This window comes from Rhinolophus ferrumequinum, chromosome 25 (assembly GCF_004115265.2).
Source record: "Rhinolophus ferrumequinum isolate MPI-CBG mRhiFer1 chromosome 25, mRhiFer1_v1.p, whole genome shotgun sequence".
Classification (NCBI taxonomy): Eukaryota; Metazoa; Chordata; class Mammalia; order Chiroptera; family Rhinolophidae; genus Rhinolophus; species Rhinolophus ferrumequinum.
Window position 1 is genome coordinate 37277936 of NC_046308.1, and position 18502 is coordinate 37296437.

The 18502-nt window shown below is 41.4% G+C and overlaps 1 protein-coding gene across 1 annotated transcript; it reads left to right on the forward strand.

Annotated features, from left to right (window-relative positions):
- The first annotated feature begins 434 nt into the window (after positions 1-434).
- On the forward strand, positions 435-4482 carry BSX (brain specific homeobox). The gene is made up of 3 exons (XM_033097121.1): positions 435-861; positions 2934-3130; positions 4173-4482. The coding sequence occupies exons 1-3, from the start codon at positions 600-602 to the stop codon at positions 4410-4412; spliced, it is 699 nt and encodes a 232-aa protein (XP_032953012.1). The 5' UTR covers positions 435-599; the 3' UTR covers positions 4413-4482.
- The last annotated feature ends 14020 nt before the right edge of the window (positions 4483-18502 follow it).

Here is an 18502-nt window from a genome sequence, read left to right on the forward strand (position 1 = left end):
CTCCTCATTTGTCATCTTCCCCTTTTGCTATCATTTCTTTAAAGTTTTAAAACCTAAAAAGTTTTAATGCCAAAATAAGTTCCTCATCCTTATTGCTCTGGAGACCTTTAAATGTCTTTTGCTCTCTAAAAGGAAGTTTGTCGGAGTACAGAGATTTTCTTTATAGCTTTCTTTAAAAACAGCGGGGAGCAAAGCAGTTCCTGCAGTGGCGGGGCAGAAATTGAGATCGGGAAACCTGGTAGGAGCAAGAACCCAGGCCACTCAGCTCTCCCTGGTTTGGCCAGTCGGAGTCAGCACCGCGGACAGCTCCCCGCCCCGCCCCGAGCCCACCGCACCCTCCCCTCCGCCGCTGGCAGCCTTGCCATTGGCTCTTTTGGCTCCCCTCTCCAAGCTGCCAATTCTCCTGCACTTAGACCCAACCTACGCAGGAGCTTGTTTTCTCGCCTCTCCAGCTCCGGGGTAGCCCTGGCCGAGGAAGGAGCCGCGGGAACCCAAGCCTCGCAGGGTGGTTGTCGACTCTCGACCAGGCTTGTTGAGACGCTGCCTGCTTCCTACACTCCGTCCCCTGCCCTCGCCCTGTGGCAGGCGCTGGGCTCAGGATGAATCTCAACTTCACCTCCCCTCTACACCCGGCGTCTTCTCAGAGGCCCACGTCCTTCTTCATCGAGGACATCCTGCTGCACAAGCCCAAGCCGTTGCGAGAGGTGGCCCCCGACCATTTCACCAGCTCTCTGGCCTCCCGGGTGCCTCTGCTGGACTATGGCTACCCTCTCATGCCCACACCCACCCTCCTGGCTCCTCACCCCCATCACCCTCTGCATAAGGGAGACCACCACCACCCTTATTTCCTCACCACCTCGGGTAAGTAACAGGGGCTTCAGGGTATGGGGAGCGAGAGAACAGGTCTTCCAGTGGAGACCTTAAGCCTGTGATTGAGCCTCAGCAAGACCAAAGCTGGCCGAGCCTGGCTTGGCCGCCCCCTTCCCTAAGTAACAGTGTAAGGTTGGGGATATGACTGAAAACACTGCGGAGTTTCTTTGAGGCATGTCAACCCTTGGGGATAACTCGTGCTCACTCCGCACTCTTTACAACGGAGGAAACGCACTTAGCCAAGAGGTGGCTGGAGGTTTTGACGGTATTCTTTGTGGGCAGTGCTCAGCCTCCTTCCTCATGGTCTTCCTGGCCACTTTGGTCCAGCTCTCAGCCCCAATTCTCTGCCTCTCCCGGCTCTGAAAGAGATTCCTAACCACTCCCCACGACCCCCATCCATAGGACAGAACTCAACTTTGCAGCTCAGAAGCTCAAAAGGCTCCAACCGAGCCAGCTTTCTCCTCCCAGGTGCTGAGCATTGGCCAACCATACTGTGGGGGCGTAGAAATAAAGGAGGGTTTGGGATATTCTGAAGACTGAGGTTTGGTCTGGCCCCAATAAGGGAGAAAGTATAAGAAAAAATAAAAAGGGGGCGGGAGGGACGCGGCTCCTGTTTAACCCTCTTCACTCCCAACCTCTAGCATGTAACTCACAATCGTGGACTCAGCTGCCCTCTCTGCCCCAGTTGCTGGAGTCGGTGGAAACTGGCACCAAAGAATTTTGATTTGCCAGGCATGGCAAGGAGCCGGGACCAGCAAATTTTGGTTGGGACTGGGAGACGTGGGGAAAGACACAGATTTTTTTCTGCCTCTCTCTGAAAGGCCACATTCACACTTTCTTCTCAGGCATTTCATTCCAGTTAGAAGAGAATAATTCGTTGAGTCCAGGTGCAGAGCGAAGTCGGAAAAACAACTCTGCTTCCCGCGGGGCCTGTGGAAAGACATGAGACAGTTTGTGAAACGTGGGCACTGGAATCCACAGCAAAAGCTAACAGTGTTTTTGAAGCGGGAAAACCCAGACGCTGGGGCACTGGGGTGGAAGGGCAATTATAAAGCCGACGTTGAAGTCCGAATCTCGGCCTTGGTTTCAGCACCCAACCAGCAACAGTCTCTTCGGGGTTGTATCCATGTTTCCCCCAGATAGCAGTGGCCAAAGCCCCGCGATGCTGAGACTGGTTGCTTTTTGTTTTGTTTTGTTTTTCCTGTGATTGGCTGATATTGATATCTGTGGCGGTTTGCCTGCTTCTTGCCTCTCCGACACATTAAAACCTTCGAGGGTCGGGAAAGACAAAAAAAAAAAAAAAAAAAAAAAAAAAAAAGTCTCCTCGTCTTGCCGCGGAAAAGCGCTTCAATCCTTCTGCTTGGGGCCGCAGGGAAAGAATGAGAAGAGTGACGAGCAGATTAGAGAGTTGGGTACCCAGCGTGCCCGGGAATCTGATAAGGAAACGTGCGAGGCGGGAATTGCCCTTCGGTGATCGCTCTGGAGCCTCTCTGGATCAGAGTTTTGATGTGTTCCGTTAGGCTGCAGCCGGGAAAATGGGGGCGGCTCCGGAGAGAGAAGGTATTTTTTCAGTGAGGTTGGGAGGCAAGATGACCTCCACTCTTCTACTAGCCCTAGAACCACACTAAGTGTCAGCAGGGGTCTGGGGGGCGGAGGGGGCTAGTGGGAGAGAACTCTTAGACCGTGCGACGTTTGCAAGAAAACTTCGGGAGGAGCAACAGAGGACTGGGCGCTAGCAGACGCTACGGAAGTGTCTCTAAGAAGACATCTTTTAAGGCTCCCGGATCTCTTTTACAAAATGTTTTTCCGTTTTCCCTACTGCTTATTGTTTGTATTTCCAGATGGCCTTCCTGAGAAAGATCTCCAAACGCTATTCTTGTGATCTTTTATTCCCTCCCGTGCCCTGCGATTCCTGGGAGAAGAGCTCGAGAAGCTTTGGGGCGAGGAGGGGACTGTGGCAGCAAGAGGAGGAAGGGAGGCGCGAGGGACAGTGGCAGGGACTGGAGCCGGGGTTGCTCCAGCGTGACGCGGCTCTGCCCACTGGACTGCTCTTCCTTCCGCAGGGGTGCCGGTCCCAGCGCTGTTCCCGCACCCGCCGCACGCGGAGCTGCCGGGGAAGCACTGCCGCCGCCGCAAAGCTCGCACAGTGTTCTCCGACTCGCAGCTGTCTGGCCTGGAGAAGAGATTCGAGATCCAGCGCTACCTGTCCACGCCAGAGCGGGTGGAGCTGGCCACGGCCCTCAGCCTGTCCGAGACGCAGGTGGGCCTGACCGCAGGGAGGGCCTGATCTCTGCTCCGAGCTCCTCTCCCCTCAACTCCTAACCCCTTCTGGACCCTTAGCGGAGTTCTTGAGCGGGAATGACCCCGCACCCCTGGATCTAGGCGTCTCCAAAGATCCTTAGCTAAAGTACCTACTCTTCCAACCTTATGTCAGACTTACTGAAGGAAAATCTCTCCAGCGGGCTCTGGATATGGAGGAAAAACTCCTCTGGTGATTCTGACGATCGTTCCCTGTTTGAGAAATGTCATTTCTGTGCCTTTCCCACACCTACTGGATCAAGACAAGAACCCGTGTCAGACATAGAATAAGATATCAGACGGGTTCTTGTCCTGTGAGAAGCCCACACAAGGAGATTTTTTCCTTTTTATTTTAGTTTCTCACAGGTGCAAGCCTTCATGTCCATACCCCTGACACTATAATTTTTCTCCCTATTGCCCTGTCCTGCATGGAAGAACCGTTTCTCTTCCTCCAGAAGCTGTTTTCCTGCAACCTTAAAACTCCTTCCTCCACGCCCTCTCTCATCTTCTATGTACGTGGAGACCCACCTTGCTGTGAAACCATTAGTCCTGCCGGGCCCCAAGGATGTTCTAACTCTGATGAGAATCAGCAGGTTTGATTCTCGTCGTCCTGTCCAGGAGTCTTGCTGGCCAGGTATTTAGATGTCATAATCATAGAATGTAGGTTGAAAGTAAAGGAGACATCCACGCCTCACTCGCTATTAGGAATTCTAATTAAAAACAAGATTGGTATTTACTAACCACACCATTTTTATTCTCATCGTTATTTCCAGACAATTACTCCTGGGATCCTTGGGATGTTTGAGTCTCATTCAACCTAAAATATAAGCTGTGAGCAGTCAGAGCTGACTTAACCCAATCGTGAGACTAGCACAACTCTTGAATAAATAATTCGTCAATGGATTGCTTTCCATTTTCCTAAGCCACAGCAATCGCTCAGGTCTTAGCTCAGTAACTATGGGTCTGAAGGAGTGACGTGGGTTTTTTTTCCTCCCCTAAATCAGGTGAAAACGTGGTTCCAGAACCGGCGGATGAAGCATAAAAAACAGCTGAGGAAAAGTCAAGACGAGTCCAAAGCACCGGATGGGCCCGAGAGCCCTGAGGGCAGCCCCCGCGGCTCAGAAACCGCACCCATCGAGGCTCGGCTGGGTCTGCCCGCCGGCCCCTTCGTGCTGACCGAGCCGGAGGACGAGGTCGACATTGGGGACGAGGGAGAGCTCGGCTCAGGGCCGCAAGTGCTCTGAGCAGCCAGGCTGGAGGAGGCAAGGAAGTGACCGTGGGGCGGGCGCTGTTCCCTCCCGGACCTGAAGACTCAGGCGAGTCTCAGAGATCCGCTCCTGGAAGACAAACAAAACACACCTGTCTGCCCTCCAACTCGTGCTGAAACGGCGGGGTCGCGACTCGACTTTCGGTCCTCCTCTTCCTCGAGTCCGCGAGTCCCCACCCGGGGAGCGTGAGCTCTGAGGCAGCTCTTCCCGGTGCCATCAGCGGCGCAAACTGGACCTTGGGTTCTCGGCTCTCTTAATTCGGTGGGGGGCCGTTTTCTCCTCCGGGATCACAGAACCCTTGGGCCCTCACCTCTCAGCCCCTTGTCCCCAGCTCTGTTGTCCAGATTACGCATCCTTTCCATCCAGACCCTTTGTCCTTCTTTGGACAGACCGATTGGCTGCATGTAAGGGGCCGGGTGTCTGGACCTCCTGCTCTGCGGGGACCCAGGCAGAGCCACGACCTGATCCTTAATACGTCCCTGCCGTGAGAGACGCGCGCTGCTCGGTCCCCCTACCCCCATCTCTAACTCGAATACTAAAGCGACTCCCTTCTTCTCAGAGCGGCTCTTCCGTCCTCTCACGTCACTATTCAAGAGCTAGCGGTTCTGCTTTCTGGCACCCTTCCTGAGCTTGTGGTCCCCGGCACCCGAGCCCTTTACGCTCCCCCTCACCTCTACCCCTCACCCTGGGGCCCCATACTGAGCCGCGCCTGAGCGCCGCGAGGAACTTGGGCAGAAAATACTCACCGAGCAATTTCTGCTTCCCCACCTTGTTGCTCGCCTATTCCGCAACTCTTCCAAGTTCCACGGCCTATTTTAAAAGTGAGTGCTCCTGGGTTGTGTGTAGAAATGCTCATTCTCATTGCATTTTAAAGGAAGGTGGAGTTTTTAGCAAGACTAAGGCTAAAGGGGAAGACGCGTCCCCTTTCGGGTGTGCACCTGTTTAGGGGCTACTGAGGTTGGGCAGGAATCGGATGGGCTCTGTGCGTGGCCTCTCTTCCTTTCCCCTGAGAGGTCTTCTATTCTCCTCCCGGGTTTGCAGTCTCTTTAGATAATGAAGGGCTCGCGGATAAAACTGGGAAGGAACACGAGTTTCTGGGAACCTTTTGTAACCGCGGCCCCCTGCGCAGGCCCTTCTGCCCCCGGCAGTTTCCTGTTCTCAGTGAGGGTGAATGAGGCTAATTCTTGACCTTTCGTTAACGGATCCCGTCTACCCCACCCCGATTTTTCAGTTTTTAATCGTTTACTAGTCTTGAGTTTCACCTATATGGAAAAGGTCACCGCAAATATTTTTGACTGCGAAACGCTGAAGAAGCAGAGCTCTCTTGATAAGTTTGAAATTACACTAACGAATTACGTGATGTCACGACATAACCAGTACACTTCTAAAATATAGCAGCGGGGCTAGAAGCGACCTTAGCTTCCGATCTTCCCTTCACTCTGCTCGTGAGTTTAGGTTAGTGAGCCCAGAAAGGCTGGAAAAGAGTGAGAGTGGCTAGGTGGAGTCCTGGTCCGTGGGCTCTAATGAGGAATAATAATTACAGGCACATCTGGGAGATTTTGCGGTTAGGTTCCAGACCACTGTAATAAAGCGAGCATCGCAATAAAGCCAGTGGTAATCTTTTTGCTGGTGGAGGGTCTTGTCTTTTGTTATAGAAAACACAACACCAGTTAAGAGCAATAAGATGAAGTTTGCCTGTATATAGACAACGGCGGTGTGAGCTTGGGTTGCAATTAATCTATTTTTGGTTCCTCATTTTTCTAATAAGAGGATGAATCCTAAAGATCCTTCTAGATCTAAATTCTATGATTCCATGAATGTAGGAATGGGATTTTTTTTTTTTTTACAGTAGGCTTGTTTAGGGGAACATTAACTTAAGCAAAGATAAGTGTCAGAGTGAGACCTTTATCCAACCTACATCATTTAGGAGGTAAAGCTATTGCTTTAAAAACATAAGCATTGTATAGCTGTTTGGATTTTCCAAAGTGCTCTTTAGCAATCAACAATCTTGTGAGTCACCGACAAGAATTATTTTTCCCTTTCATAATTAAGGAATTGAGGCTTGGCAAGATTATAGGATTTACCCATGAAATCTGGGCGACCGAACAGCCAAAGCAGGACAAAAAATATCTATTCTGACTCCTTGTTCATTTCTCTGCTCAGTACACTTCTTTTTCCCCTAGTAACAATGCATTGGTTGGCATTTTGCCTCTATCACTTTATAAGAACACCTCTCTCGTTTACTTAGATGGTACAGATGTGTTAGTAAAAGCAAAGTTAAGCTCAGATTTCTCCTTTCTCTTCTTGTTCAGATAATGACAGCACTGTTTTAAGGCAGGAGATGTTGACAAGGAGTTTTTGACAATAAAACAAAAGACTTTGTTATAGGGGGAAAAATTATTTGTGAATCAGAATGTTGTTGGTAACCTGGAAGGGAAAGTAGATATTGTTACACAAGGGGAAAAGCAGTCTCAAATTCTTCTAATCCCTGGGAGAACAGCTACTAAAGGGGACTTGGGGAAAATTTTTAAAGTGACTAGAAATACTATGCGTTGGGGGAAATTAAAAAAAAAAAACACCCACTAAATAAATGGTTAACAAAAACCCCAAAACACCAGGCTATTTATTTCTTCTTCTAGCTTCACAAGAAGATGTCAGGACTTATTTTGGGTTTAAGAGGAGCAGATTAAGTACATTTCACGACCGTTTGAAAAGGCTGGTAGATAGGAAGCTTTGTTAGTTTAGTGTAGGCACAGTTCTACCTGATTGGAGGCAGAATGAATCCTGGAGCCCAGGAAATGGCTGTCTGTGTCTTTGATGCATGAGTATTAAACGTGGGAAGATGTTCATTCTGCCTCATCCTGGTCTTCCCTTTGTGGCTGTTCCTGGTAAGGTTAGGTAGGAAAGAAAGAGCTCTGACCTACAGCATGGTTTTCTCACCACACAGTATTCTGTGAATTTGGTGGCAAACAATTCAATAGCAAAATTCTTCTCGTTTTCATTTTCTTTCTTCTCTCTCTCTCTCTCTCTCTCTCTCTCTCTCTCTTTCTCTCTCTCCCTCTCTCTCCCTCTCCCTCTCTTTCTCTCTCACTTTACACAAGGGGTTAGTGATGATAGTAGAGGATAGAAACAATTTAGTTTCAATTTAATGTAACATAATAACACTTTTTGGTTTTGGCCTTCAATACTGATCAAAGCCTCCATTGGCTGAAAAGGTATTTTGTCTGAATTACCCAGCCTTTTGCCTCAACTCAGTTTCACTTAGTGAAGATCTGACAAAACCACGTTCATTAGGATATATTAAGGAAAGACATACGTAGGTCTGATTCTGAAGGGTCAAAAACATCTTAAAATAACCAAGGTGGGAAAGTCATCCTACATGTAATCTCAAATGTGGTAAATAATTTGTTTCATATTTGTTCTTAATGTTGTTTCTGATGGATTTCATTTCATAGATTCTCAGAGAAGGACTCATATGACATAAGAATACAAAGAACAACACACCATTCAGTCCAGTATTAAGCTGATAGTGGCACTAAGAAACTATTTATTGGAATCCATGACACCACTTCAAAAGATAGAGGCCTGGCTCATGTCGATGTATTTGATAACTAGAGATAAAGAGATGTGCAGGCACAGAGCAAACAGAATGCTTGCTGGTGCTAATAAACATTTAGTTGAAGCAATGACTCCTTGGTCTTCTTGAATTGAGCTCAATATATGTGCAAAATTAATGAGTTAACTAAAATATTTTATATTTATGGTATATTCTTGGAATCACATTTTAAAGAGGATGTTGACATGGTAAAATTCATCCAAGTAGAAGGGAATCTGGATAGTAAAATTGTGGGAAGAAACAACCAGAGGTGTGTGACCTTTTTAACTTGGAGAAGCAAAGCTTTGGAGAGGGGTGGGAGAAGAGATCAGCTATGGCAGTTGTATTTGAATGGTTGCATAGCTAGTAAGTATCAAGGGTACATCTATTTTGCCATGCTAAAGAGGGTAAAACCAGAACCAAGGAGTGGTTCCAGGGAAGCAGATTTTGGAACATTTGAATACCTTCTATAGGACAGTCACTGTGTTGCTGATCAATAGAACAGGTTAAGTCCACAGAACACTAAGCTCCTTTCACTAGGAAAGTTTGAGCAGAAGCTGGAAGGGAAAACATTAGGGATGCCCTACTATGGATTTCTCCGAGTGGGAGATTGACCTGGATGTCCTGTGTGGTCCTTTCTAACCTTTTAGATCCTAGTACTTTATCTTCTTTTTATTGGAAAGGAACTATTAGTTAAAACTTTTTAAATTACTTGTCATCTGACTTAGAATAAGATTTTCAGATTATCCATAACAATTAGAATTAAGAAAAACAAGAAAAAGAAAAAAAACCATATTCCTTTATTCATTAGAGAAGTCTCAAAAACCTCATTCTAGAAAGTAAGTAAAAACAAAGGTCTATCCCACTGGGTTAAGGACAAAGCTATAGTCAGGAAGGATTTGAAACTGTTAGAGGAGACATTTGACAAAGTCTAAGTCTTTCGTTTAAGAACTGAAAAATTAAGATCCAGATATAATGACTGTCTTGCCAATGTCAAATAAACAGCGGCAGAATTAAGACTAAAAGCCGGTTTTAATTACCATACCTTACAACTAATTCATGTTTTGATAAAACTGACCATGGGGCTATTGTCATTGTATTATGTGGAGGAGAGGATTTTGCATAGCAATTTTGGATGTAAAATTAAAAAGAAAATTAGCTGGAAATTATCTAGTAAAATCTTAAATCAATCTATGGAAAAACTTCTTATTAAGAACATTCTGTAACTTAAATTGGCTTTCCTAGGAGGTACTGAGTCTCTTAACTCTGTTTTCATTCAAGCCAAGATTGAATAACCACCTGCTGGGATGTTTTAGAAGAGGTTCACATATTCAATAGAATGAGCTAGATGATCTCTAAGCTAAGTCAAATCTCTACATTTTCCTATTCTAAAAATGTTGGCCTAATCTCCTTTAATTACAGATGAAGCAACTGAGTCAGAGAGATTGACTTGCCCAATGTCATATAACATATTCATTGGGTGAGTTACAGAATTAATACAGAGGGTGACAAAAATATGTATACACATTTTAAGAAAGGGGAAAAACTACTAAAATTGTAATTATATATATTGATAACAAAAGATGAATACAAATCACATTTGACTTCTGCAATTACAAGAGGTGCTCAAAGTGGTTACCATCAGCGTCCAGACACTTTTGATTACGGCAAACCACTGCTTGAACAACGTTGACCAAAGTTTCCACTAGTATACATTTTTTTGGCATCCCCCGGTGTATCTAGTAGGGGTCAGATGAGTGACCTCCAATAAATATTTAGGAGTGAGATGAAAATATGAAATTATTCTCATGTTTTCTCTCTAGTCAGATTTTCTTCATTATGTTTTTTGGTTTTAATCCCCCCTCCCAAAGACAGATTTCTTTTTGATTTTATTTATTTCTTCTCTCTTAGAATTCCCGGTGTACACACCAAATAACGTCTCCTCCATGATTTCATTTATAATAATCCTGTGAGCCTTCTTTATTACTCTCTTTTTAATATTGTGTAGCCACAATTGAATTTGGCATCATAGCCACTGGCTACATGGCTTGGCTTAGAGACTTAAATTTTAATTTTTGCTAATGATTATATTACTTCTCTTACTTGGCATTACTTACTTACTTACTTATTACTTTCTTACTTCTCTTACTTGAAAAATGAGGAGACTGCCTTATAAATCAATAGAGATTGGAGAGGGGGTGTGAATAACAGATATAAAAGTACCTACTGTGAGATCTTGGATGAGAAGTGCTAGAGGAAGATAACGAATTGCAGTATAGATCTGAACATGTCAATTTGTCCTTGATACCATATTTCACAAGACTATTGTAACAACGTGGTTAACTAAATGGTATTAGTCTTGTGCTCCATCACCATCAAAGAGTTATTATGTCTCTTTCTGAGGATTTTTTTTTTTTTTATAACTTCATCTTATTTTCTCTTTGTCATTGCTCTACTGCATGGACTAAGAGAGGACACGTGAGCCCTGGATGAAATAAGAGTCAGAAAGTTTCATTGAGGATGCTTCATTTAGAATGCTTCTTTTCTCCCTTTTACCTGTCCCACCCCATCCTGCCACAGGGTTTCTGTTATCCCTGATAGACATAGTGCTGTGTAGGGAGGGAAGTTAGAATTCAAACCCAAGAGAACGTTCTCAAGAGGTAAAGGATTGCCTGTGTTTCCAGTACAGAATCTATGAGGGAAATCAAGGATTTAAGTAAGCTTCCTTCTGAAGCTTTTAAGAATTTTTTTTTTAGTTTAAAAAGGCACACCTTATGAATATATCTCTGCAACAAAAATAAGCAAAAGAGTTGTTTAAAAATATTGACTAATATAATCATTGGGGATTATCTGAACATTTCTAGCATCCATTCTCTCCCTAGTCTCCATGGCTACACATAATGCAATAATTAAGTGTACTTGCCAATATTCTAGCTAGAAGTTAAAGAACAGCCTAACAGTCTTTATTCTTCCTCAGTGCTTGACTTGGGATGGGAAATAAACCATGGTAAGCAATGGGAATAAGGGATAGAAGGGTGGCTCCCTATCCTGAGTTTCAAATGGAGATAATTTATAAGCTAAAAGCAAAAAACTATTATTTTATGCTTGCTCTGCTGTTCTTCCATCTGTTTTTTTCTCTTTCAATCCTTAAGTTCTCTAATTTTAATTTAAATATTTTGAGTTTTATTATTTACCCATGCACATTATTTAGAATCACATAATTTTACAGGGATTATTTTAAAAGGGAGCAATTCCCTGCCCCCTTCCCTATTCTCTTCACTACAGAGACAACTAGTTTCAAGTAGTGGCTGATTATTTTGGTATAATTTTGGTATCTACCTTATGTGTTTAAATTATTTCACTGAATTTTGGTATTTCTATTTTAAGAATTATCTAGTACTTATGTTATAAAAGATAAAGATTTAATTCTCTTTCTCCCCTGCTCCTACCACATATATGCACCCTCTCCATCTCTCCTCTCAATATTGTAATTTTTGTTGGGTCATTATTATATATGTGTAATTCTCAGGTAAACCAGGTAATCAGCTATGATTACTTTTCTTTTTCTGCAAGACTTTTTATTTTCCTTGGAATTAATACTTGTCTTATTTTATTCTTAATTTTTAATGTACTTGTGACTGATTTAACTCTAAACTCTTCACCGTTTGTCTATATCCTCCTTCCAAGATATTTGCGTGTTCTTAACGTTTAATTTTCCCAGAATAAATCTCTCCCAGAGCCTCTGGTCTGCTCCACTCCTGATGCTCTGTAAACGCATCTCCCTTCTTCTTCATTATGGGGATTCCTTTCATTTTACTCTTGCTTCCTATATCATCCTCTTTCCTGGATTATTCTCTCATTTTGGGGGAGCACAGTCTCCTGAAGTTCCTGATTGGTGTGTGAAAGGCAAATGTTCTGAGATCATCCTTGTCTAAAACATATCTTTATTCTAATCTCATGCTTTATTAGTATTTGGCTAAGTAGAGAATTCTAAGTTGGAAATAATTTTTGAATACTTTTGAATAAATTTGAAGGCATCATTCAATTGATTTTTAACTTCCAGTTGATTCTTGATTCTTTGTGTATCCTGTTTTATTTAGTCATTTTTTCGGAGGTTTGTAGGATACTCTATTTGTAGCTAGGGTACTGAAAATTTCACAATTCTGTGCCTTGCTTGGAGGTCTATTTTTACCCACAGTTTTAGATACTCGATAGGCCCTTTCAATTTGAGAACTCATTTCTTTCAGTTATGGGAAGATTTCTTGAATTAGTTCTTTGATGATTTATATTTCTCTTTTTCTTTGTTCTTTATGAAATTCCTATTTGTATTTTTTTACCTCCTGGATTTATCCTTTAAACTTACTATTTTTTGTCTTTTTGCTCTGCTTTCTGGAAAATTCCTCAATGGTATCTTCTAACCTTTGGGTTTTTAAAATTTCTACTAATATGTTTCTAATTCCCAAGATATCTTTTAATTTTTTTACCCGCCTGCTTCTTTTTAATGATATCTTGTCTAATATCTTCAGATGTTTGGGAATCCATGGTTACTTGCTTCTATTTCAGTATGAAAAACAAAAAAGCGAATAGGAAGTTATGAACACACCATGGGACTTGGTGCTTGTAGGATGACATGATTGAGTTCTTTAGTTGGAGAACCTCTGAAGTCAGAAGTTTTAGGTCCTTTCTTTTAGGCTGGTCAGATTCCCCAGAGAAAAATATTTCCAAATTCCTGTTTGTAGGACGAAGGCTAAACATTTTGGGAGCCAAGTGGCAGAAGAGGACAAGAGGTCTCTGTATTTCGAATATACATGTTCACTATAGACTCTGTTTTTAGGACTGTGCCCGCTACCCAGCTACCCAAGCCACGTATTCCTTACTCCGGACACAGTCTTCTGCCCCTGCAGAGGGTACAGCAATCTTTTACTGGGGTGGTGGAGGGACAATCGTCATTCATTTAGCCCCCCTCACCTCCTTTCACCTCTACTTCCAGAGGTAATTGACACCATCAATTTCAGAACATTTAGGGTATTTTATAGTGCAAATCAAATTGATTCTTGGATGTCCCCTTTGCTAGGTTAGACTTTAATATTTTTGGCGTCCGCTTATCTTTTCTTTTACAACTCATTCATCTGGTTTTCAGTTTTCAAAATTGTGTTACTGTTGTCCCTTCTGTTCTCCCTGTTTTTATATGTTTATGACTCAAAAAAACCAAAAACAAAACAAAACCCTTTTCTGTGATTTCAGCAGGAGACTGCCAAGAGAGTGAAATGTGTGTGTGTGTGTGTGTGTGTGTGTGTGTGTTTAGTCTACCATATTTATCCAGAAACCTCATAATTTGAATTTAATGTTATTTTGTTCTGACTTTTACAGTGAGTGAGGGAGATGTCGATCTTTTACTTTGGTGTTTCTTTATGTCACTGAATTTGTTGAGGTTCAGGAGAATTGCGTCATCATTAGAACAGATTAAAAGGCTGACTTCATGGCCAAAACAAAGAACAGCCTTCCTACCTCACAGTCAGTGATGCAGCTCCAGTGGTTTGGGATCTATCAGTTTGAGAGTGTTGGAAGTTGGAGTTAGTCCTTAAGAATCTTTGCCCGTGGAAGGTCCTGAATAATTTTACAGAATATTCTTAGACATTTCAAGGTGAGGGAATTTGTTATTTCATTTTCCATGGTTTCAGATTAACTTAAAACCTACCATGTTTCCCCGAAAATAAGACCTAGCTGGACAATCAGCTCTAATGCATCTTTTGGAGCAAAAATTAATATAAAACACAGTATTATATTATATTATATCACATTATATAAGACCAGGTCTTATAGTAAAATAAGAATGGCTCTTACATTAATATTTGCTCCAAAATATGCATTAGAGCTGATTATTAGGTCTTATTTTCGGGGAAACACGGTAGGTCCCTAATTCTCTGAGGAGAGAAAACAGAAAGGATAAACAGAGAGCAAGACAGAACTACAGACACACAAATACACAAACACACACATGCACAAATGCACGCACTCACGCATGCTCCTAAAAAGAATGATGCAAACAGGACACGGAGAATTGGAAAGTGATCAATTAAGACATTAAGTGTTTTGAGGCACATGGACGCATCTGCATTTTGCCCTGATAACAAGGCCATCAGCTCATTTTCAGAGGGCTGCTATCTTCTTCAGCTCAATCCTCAGATCAAAGCAATACTGTCTGCTTGCATTTTCCAATCAGAATGGGGATGCTAATTTATACTCCTTAATGTGTGATGGTAAGAGACTCCTTCAATTAACTGAATTCTATAGCCAGCAAAATAAAAGGTATACAAAGAGGCGCAGGCTGAAAGAGCCGAAATTCTCATTAAATCAAAAGGTCCAGTATTCATTACCTTGTGCATCTGAGGCTAAACACTAAATATGGGGATCATCAAAGGAGGTTTAATGGGTTAAATTGAGAATATAATCTAATTAAAATATTAGCCATGGCTAAATAGTTCTTTGATATTCATCTAAAGGTTTCATTAAAAATAGGTGCTTGAGGTTTGTATCATAGGAGATTATCGATTTTAAGTAGAGACAACAAATTTAGGGGCCTCATCAGCACTGCTTCAAAATGTCACCATTGTATGGAAGCAGAGGAAATGGGAAAAGACATCTCTGCCAGGTGGTGTGTTGGAGATGTGAGGCAAGGCCAACCAGGTTTCAAGATAGTGACTTTGATAGTTGTCTGGATGGCAAAAAAGAAAGTGTCAGGATAAATTTGGGAGACAAATTGGGGAAAGAGTACATTGGGGTCCCAATTTATTTAGTGTAGAGATCTATGTTGGTTTTATTTACCGGATATTAGTTCTGTGCTCTACTTCCTTCTTCTGTGTAGACAGCTTCCCAAAGGATAACTGATTATACTTTTTGGATTTTAAATTTCTGAAGGTTATTTCCCCCACTGTCAAATTTGCACCCTGAAGATATCTACTATTTAAATATCTCTTGCAAAAGCTTGGAACCATAGTGACAGAGGGTATCCTAAGAAGCCAATCCAGCAGCTCCAGTATCTGACTGATCTCTGTGTGCTGTCAGCTCAGTAAAGGATATTTATGAAATCTTATCAGATATTTCCAAGGCTTCACTAAATATATTTGCCTGAAATGCTCACATCATTGTAATCCTCTCAACCTGTTAGACTATATAATAGCAGAAGACCATTTATTCAGCTTATTGAAAATTAATTACTTACATTGCTCAGGTTTGCAAGGGGAAAATGAAAGGGCAATGGAGAGGCAGCAAGGGAGATAAACTTTGCCCACCAAATTCTTTTTTTCTGTCTTCATAACAACCGAAGAGCCCCTTCACTGAGAGAGCTGAAAAATCTGTTCACTTTGCATCTTACAATGTGATGTTTTCATAACATTTTGGGAAAGCCCCAATTTTCCAGTTATTTCACTGAGCCAAAATTAAATAACCAAACATGAAGAATAGGAATCTTTAAGAATGGGGAGTAAAATAAATAAATGAAAAATCTGCCATCCAAAACCCTTTGCTTTCTGTTGACCAAATGTTTGCTTAGGAAACTGAGATGTTTTGTTTTCTCAGTATCACTGTGAGAAAGCTGTGTGGTTTTGCTTAATGAAGCTGTAGGGGAAGTAGAAACAAATACTGTACTTAGTCTGGAGGCAGTGGGGTGAGGGGACAATTCTGAATATCAGATTTTTAGCTATTCTGAAACCCTACTTCAGCATATTTTAAAAAGTGGAGCAAATATCTAAATAAATTTTTTATTAGAATACACATTTCTCTTTTAATTTTCTTTTATAGTATAAAAGGTTTGCCTGACAATATAGACAATTCCTTATAATCAGGGGTAGGGGGAGGAGTGAAACTGGATAAACAAAATCCCCATTATTTAAAAAATTTGTGCTACTTTCTAAAATCTTTTCCTCACTGGGAAAACAACTAAAGAGGCAAATGGAATATTTGTGTATCTTCTTGTTTCTGTTTTTACCCATTAGGAATAGAAGTTATGAAAACACACTTAGCATTAGGGAGAAGTCATCCTATGAATACTTGAGAGTTGGATGAAATACGTATCATTCAAGGTTCTTACTTTAATAGGAAAGGGGAATCTTTAAAAAAGGTGTATTTAAGAGAGCAACTTTGATTTTTCCTTAAAAACTTTATATTTGCAAATGCTACTTCTAATATAATGGTAATACATGTTTTAAAGCACAGCTAGGAGAGAATTAGGTAAACTTTCCCTGATATCTGCAGACTATCATCCAAATTTAATTCATTTTTCTGCTATTTTTCAATAAGTAATTAAAAAGAATCCCCCCTGAGTTTATCTAGTCTGCTATTGTAGATCATTTGCTATCAACTCAAACTTCTCAATTAGCTCCAGTGTTGTTATAATTACTGGATGTGTTTGCAAACAACTCCCAGCTAATAACTGTTGGGATGAAGAGTCATTTTCTCACTATAGACTAGACTGTGCACGCTCATGCTTGCTGTGATGTTTTGACAATGATTCATTAACCAATAATAAGGCCCCAGTTTGAGCCATTAGGCATTGGTGCTTTTGCTAGGCTTACCTTTTATTTTGTTCCTCAATATTGTCTTTTCTTGAGTTGGTTTCTAGATAACTCCCAAGAGACTCCTTACTATACAAAACAATATCATGAAGACAGCTGTCATTAAATTCAGCTCCTTGTAAAAAAGCTCTCTTTAAGAGGACACTCTTGTTGGAAACTCAAGATGAAAAAGCACCATAAAAAGAAGGTTATGTAAGAGACAAAATGTGGTTTAAAGTCCTTTATTTACTCCAGTTCATAGCGATTAGGCAGATTAGGCACTATATCTTTCAGTGGCATATGTAGCATGTGGTCAAATACAGGCCCTCCAGCACTATATCACTCAAGTTTAAAGTCCCTTGCTTTCTAATAGGTAGATTGTTTTCACTTAAATATCTGAAACAGAAATACTACAAAAATTGATCACTGATCCACTTGGGTCTATAAAAGATCAACACTATTGTTACTCGTACAATTTAAAGGAGGAGCAAAAAAGTGTTTGTCATTCATTGTTTCGGCAGAATCTCCACCCTGTCTTAGTATCATGGTAGCTCAGTGACATTCTGCTGGATCTTACCATTGTTATTTGACTGGGAGCTAGATGAAGGCTTAGTTTGATCCATTTTTTAATTTCAATCCCAAACTTTATGTTTTTTAGCCAAAGTCAATTTAGATGCCATTTGTCACTCTCAGTGTTTGTGTACAAAGAATTTTGATGTTCTATAGTTTTATAGACTGGATGGTAAAGACTTGCATTGGGAGTGAAGATCCTGTGAAATGTTATTTGACATCAACTGAATTATTTAACCTGTTTCAACTAAGTGTGGGTTCTTGATAGAATGTGTGAAAGCCCTGAAGGGTTTAACAATGCTTAGGCTAACAGAGAAATAGTTATGGGAAGGTTTTAAAATGTTATGGAAAAAAAATGAAATAAAGAGTGTCTCTTTTATTGGTCAACATCTAAGTTGCTATATATATCTCTTATAACTTTATGTAGTAATGAAGTAACGAAGTGTAGTAATGAAGTTGCCAGATTGTACATATTAAAAATATGACAAGGTACATAGTAATGCATATTTGTGAATATGGAACTTAATTATGGAAGTTCAGGTCCAAAATTGCAATTCATAACAACTACATGCTCCTTGCCCACACAGTAAAACAAAAACTACTTCTTCCCACAAACAAATAATCAAACAGCGCTGTCCTTGGTGTTGAAATATCAGAGTTTAGACCTGGCTACTCTCCTATTACTATCAGGAGGACTGACAGATTTCAGAGTCACTTATCCTTTTTTGATCTCCATTTTCTCCTCTGAAAAATTGTCAGGTGAACAAGATAACCCAATGCCAGGTTCTAAATTCTTTTAAGATACTCTAATAAAAGTAGAATGTTTAAAAATTCACCTTGTCTCTAAATGCATTGTTTTATCTTCCAGAGTAAGTTTACATTTAAGATCATTAAAAACATCATGCCACACATTTCTTTTAAAAGTCTTCACCATGTACTCTGAAAGTTCCTCTTCTTTTATAAATGTATTTTAGGAGCCCCTTAGGCTGTGATTTTCCTGAGCTAATTCCTCATGTACGATATGATTTTCCAAAATCACTGAAGCATGATTCATCAGTTTACTATTTATCTTCAGATACTTGTCATCTTTCCAGACTTGCAATTCTAATTGCTTCCAGTTTTAAGAGAAAGTCATGTACAGGCAGTTTTTATACCACATTATGGCATATGTAAAATGTATAAAACATAGAGTAAATCTCCAAAGCTAGTCCTTATGACATCTGCGTAGATAAATAGATATGCCCTAAATTATTTGTAAAATTGTCCATTTCTGGATATGGCCACCTAAGGATGCAATGCCCATCTATTACTGGCAAGTAAGGAAAAAAATCATCCAGTATCATTTAAAG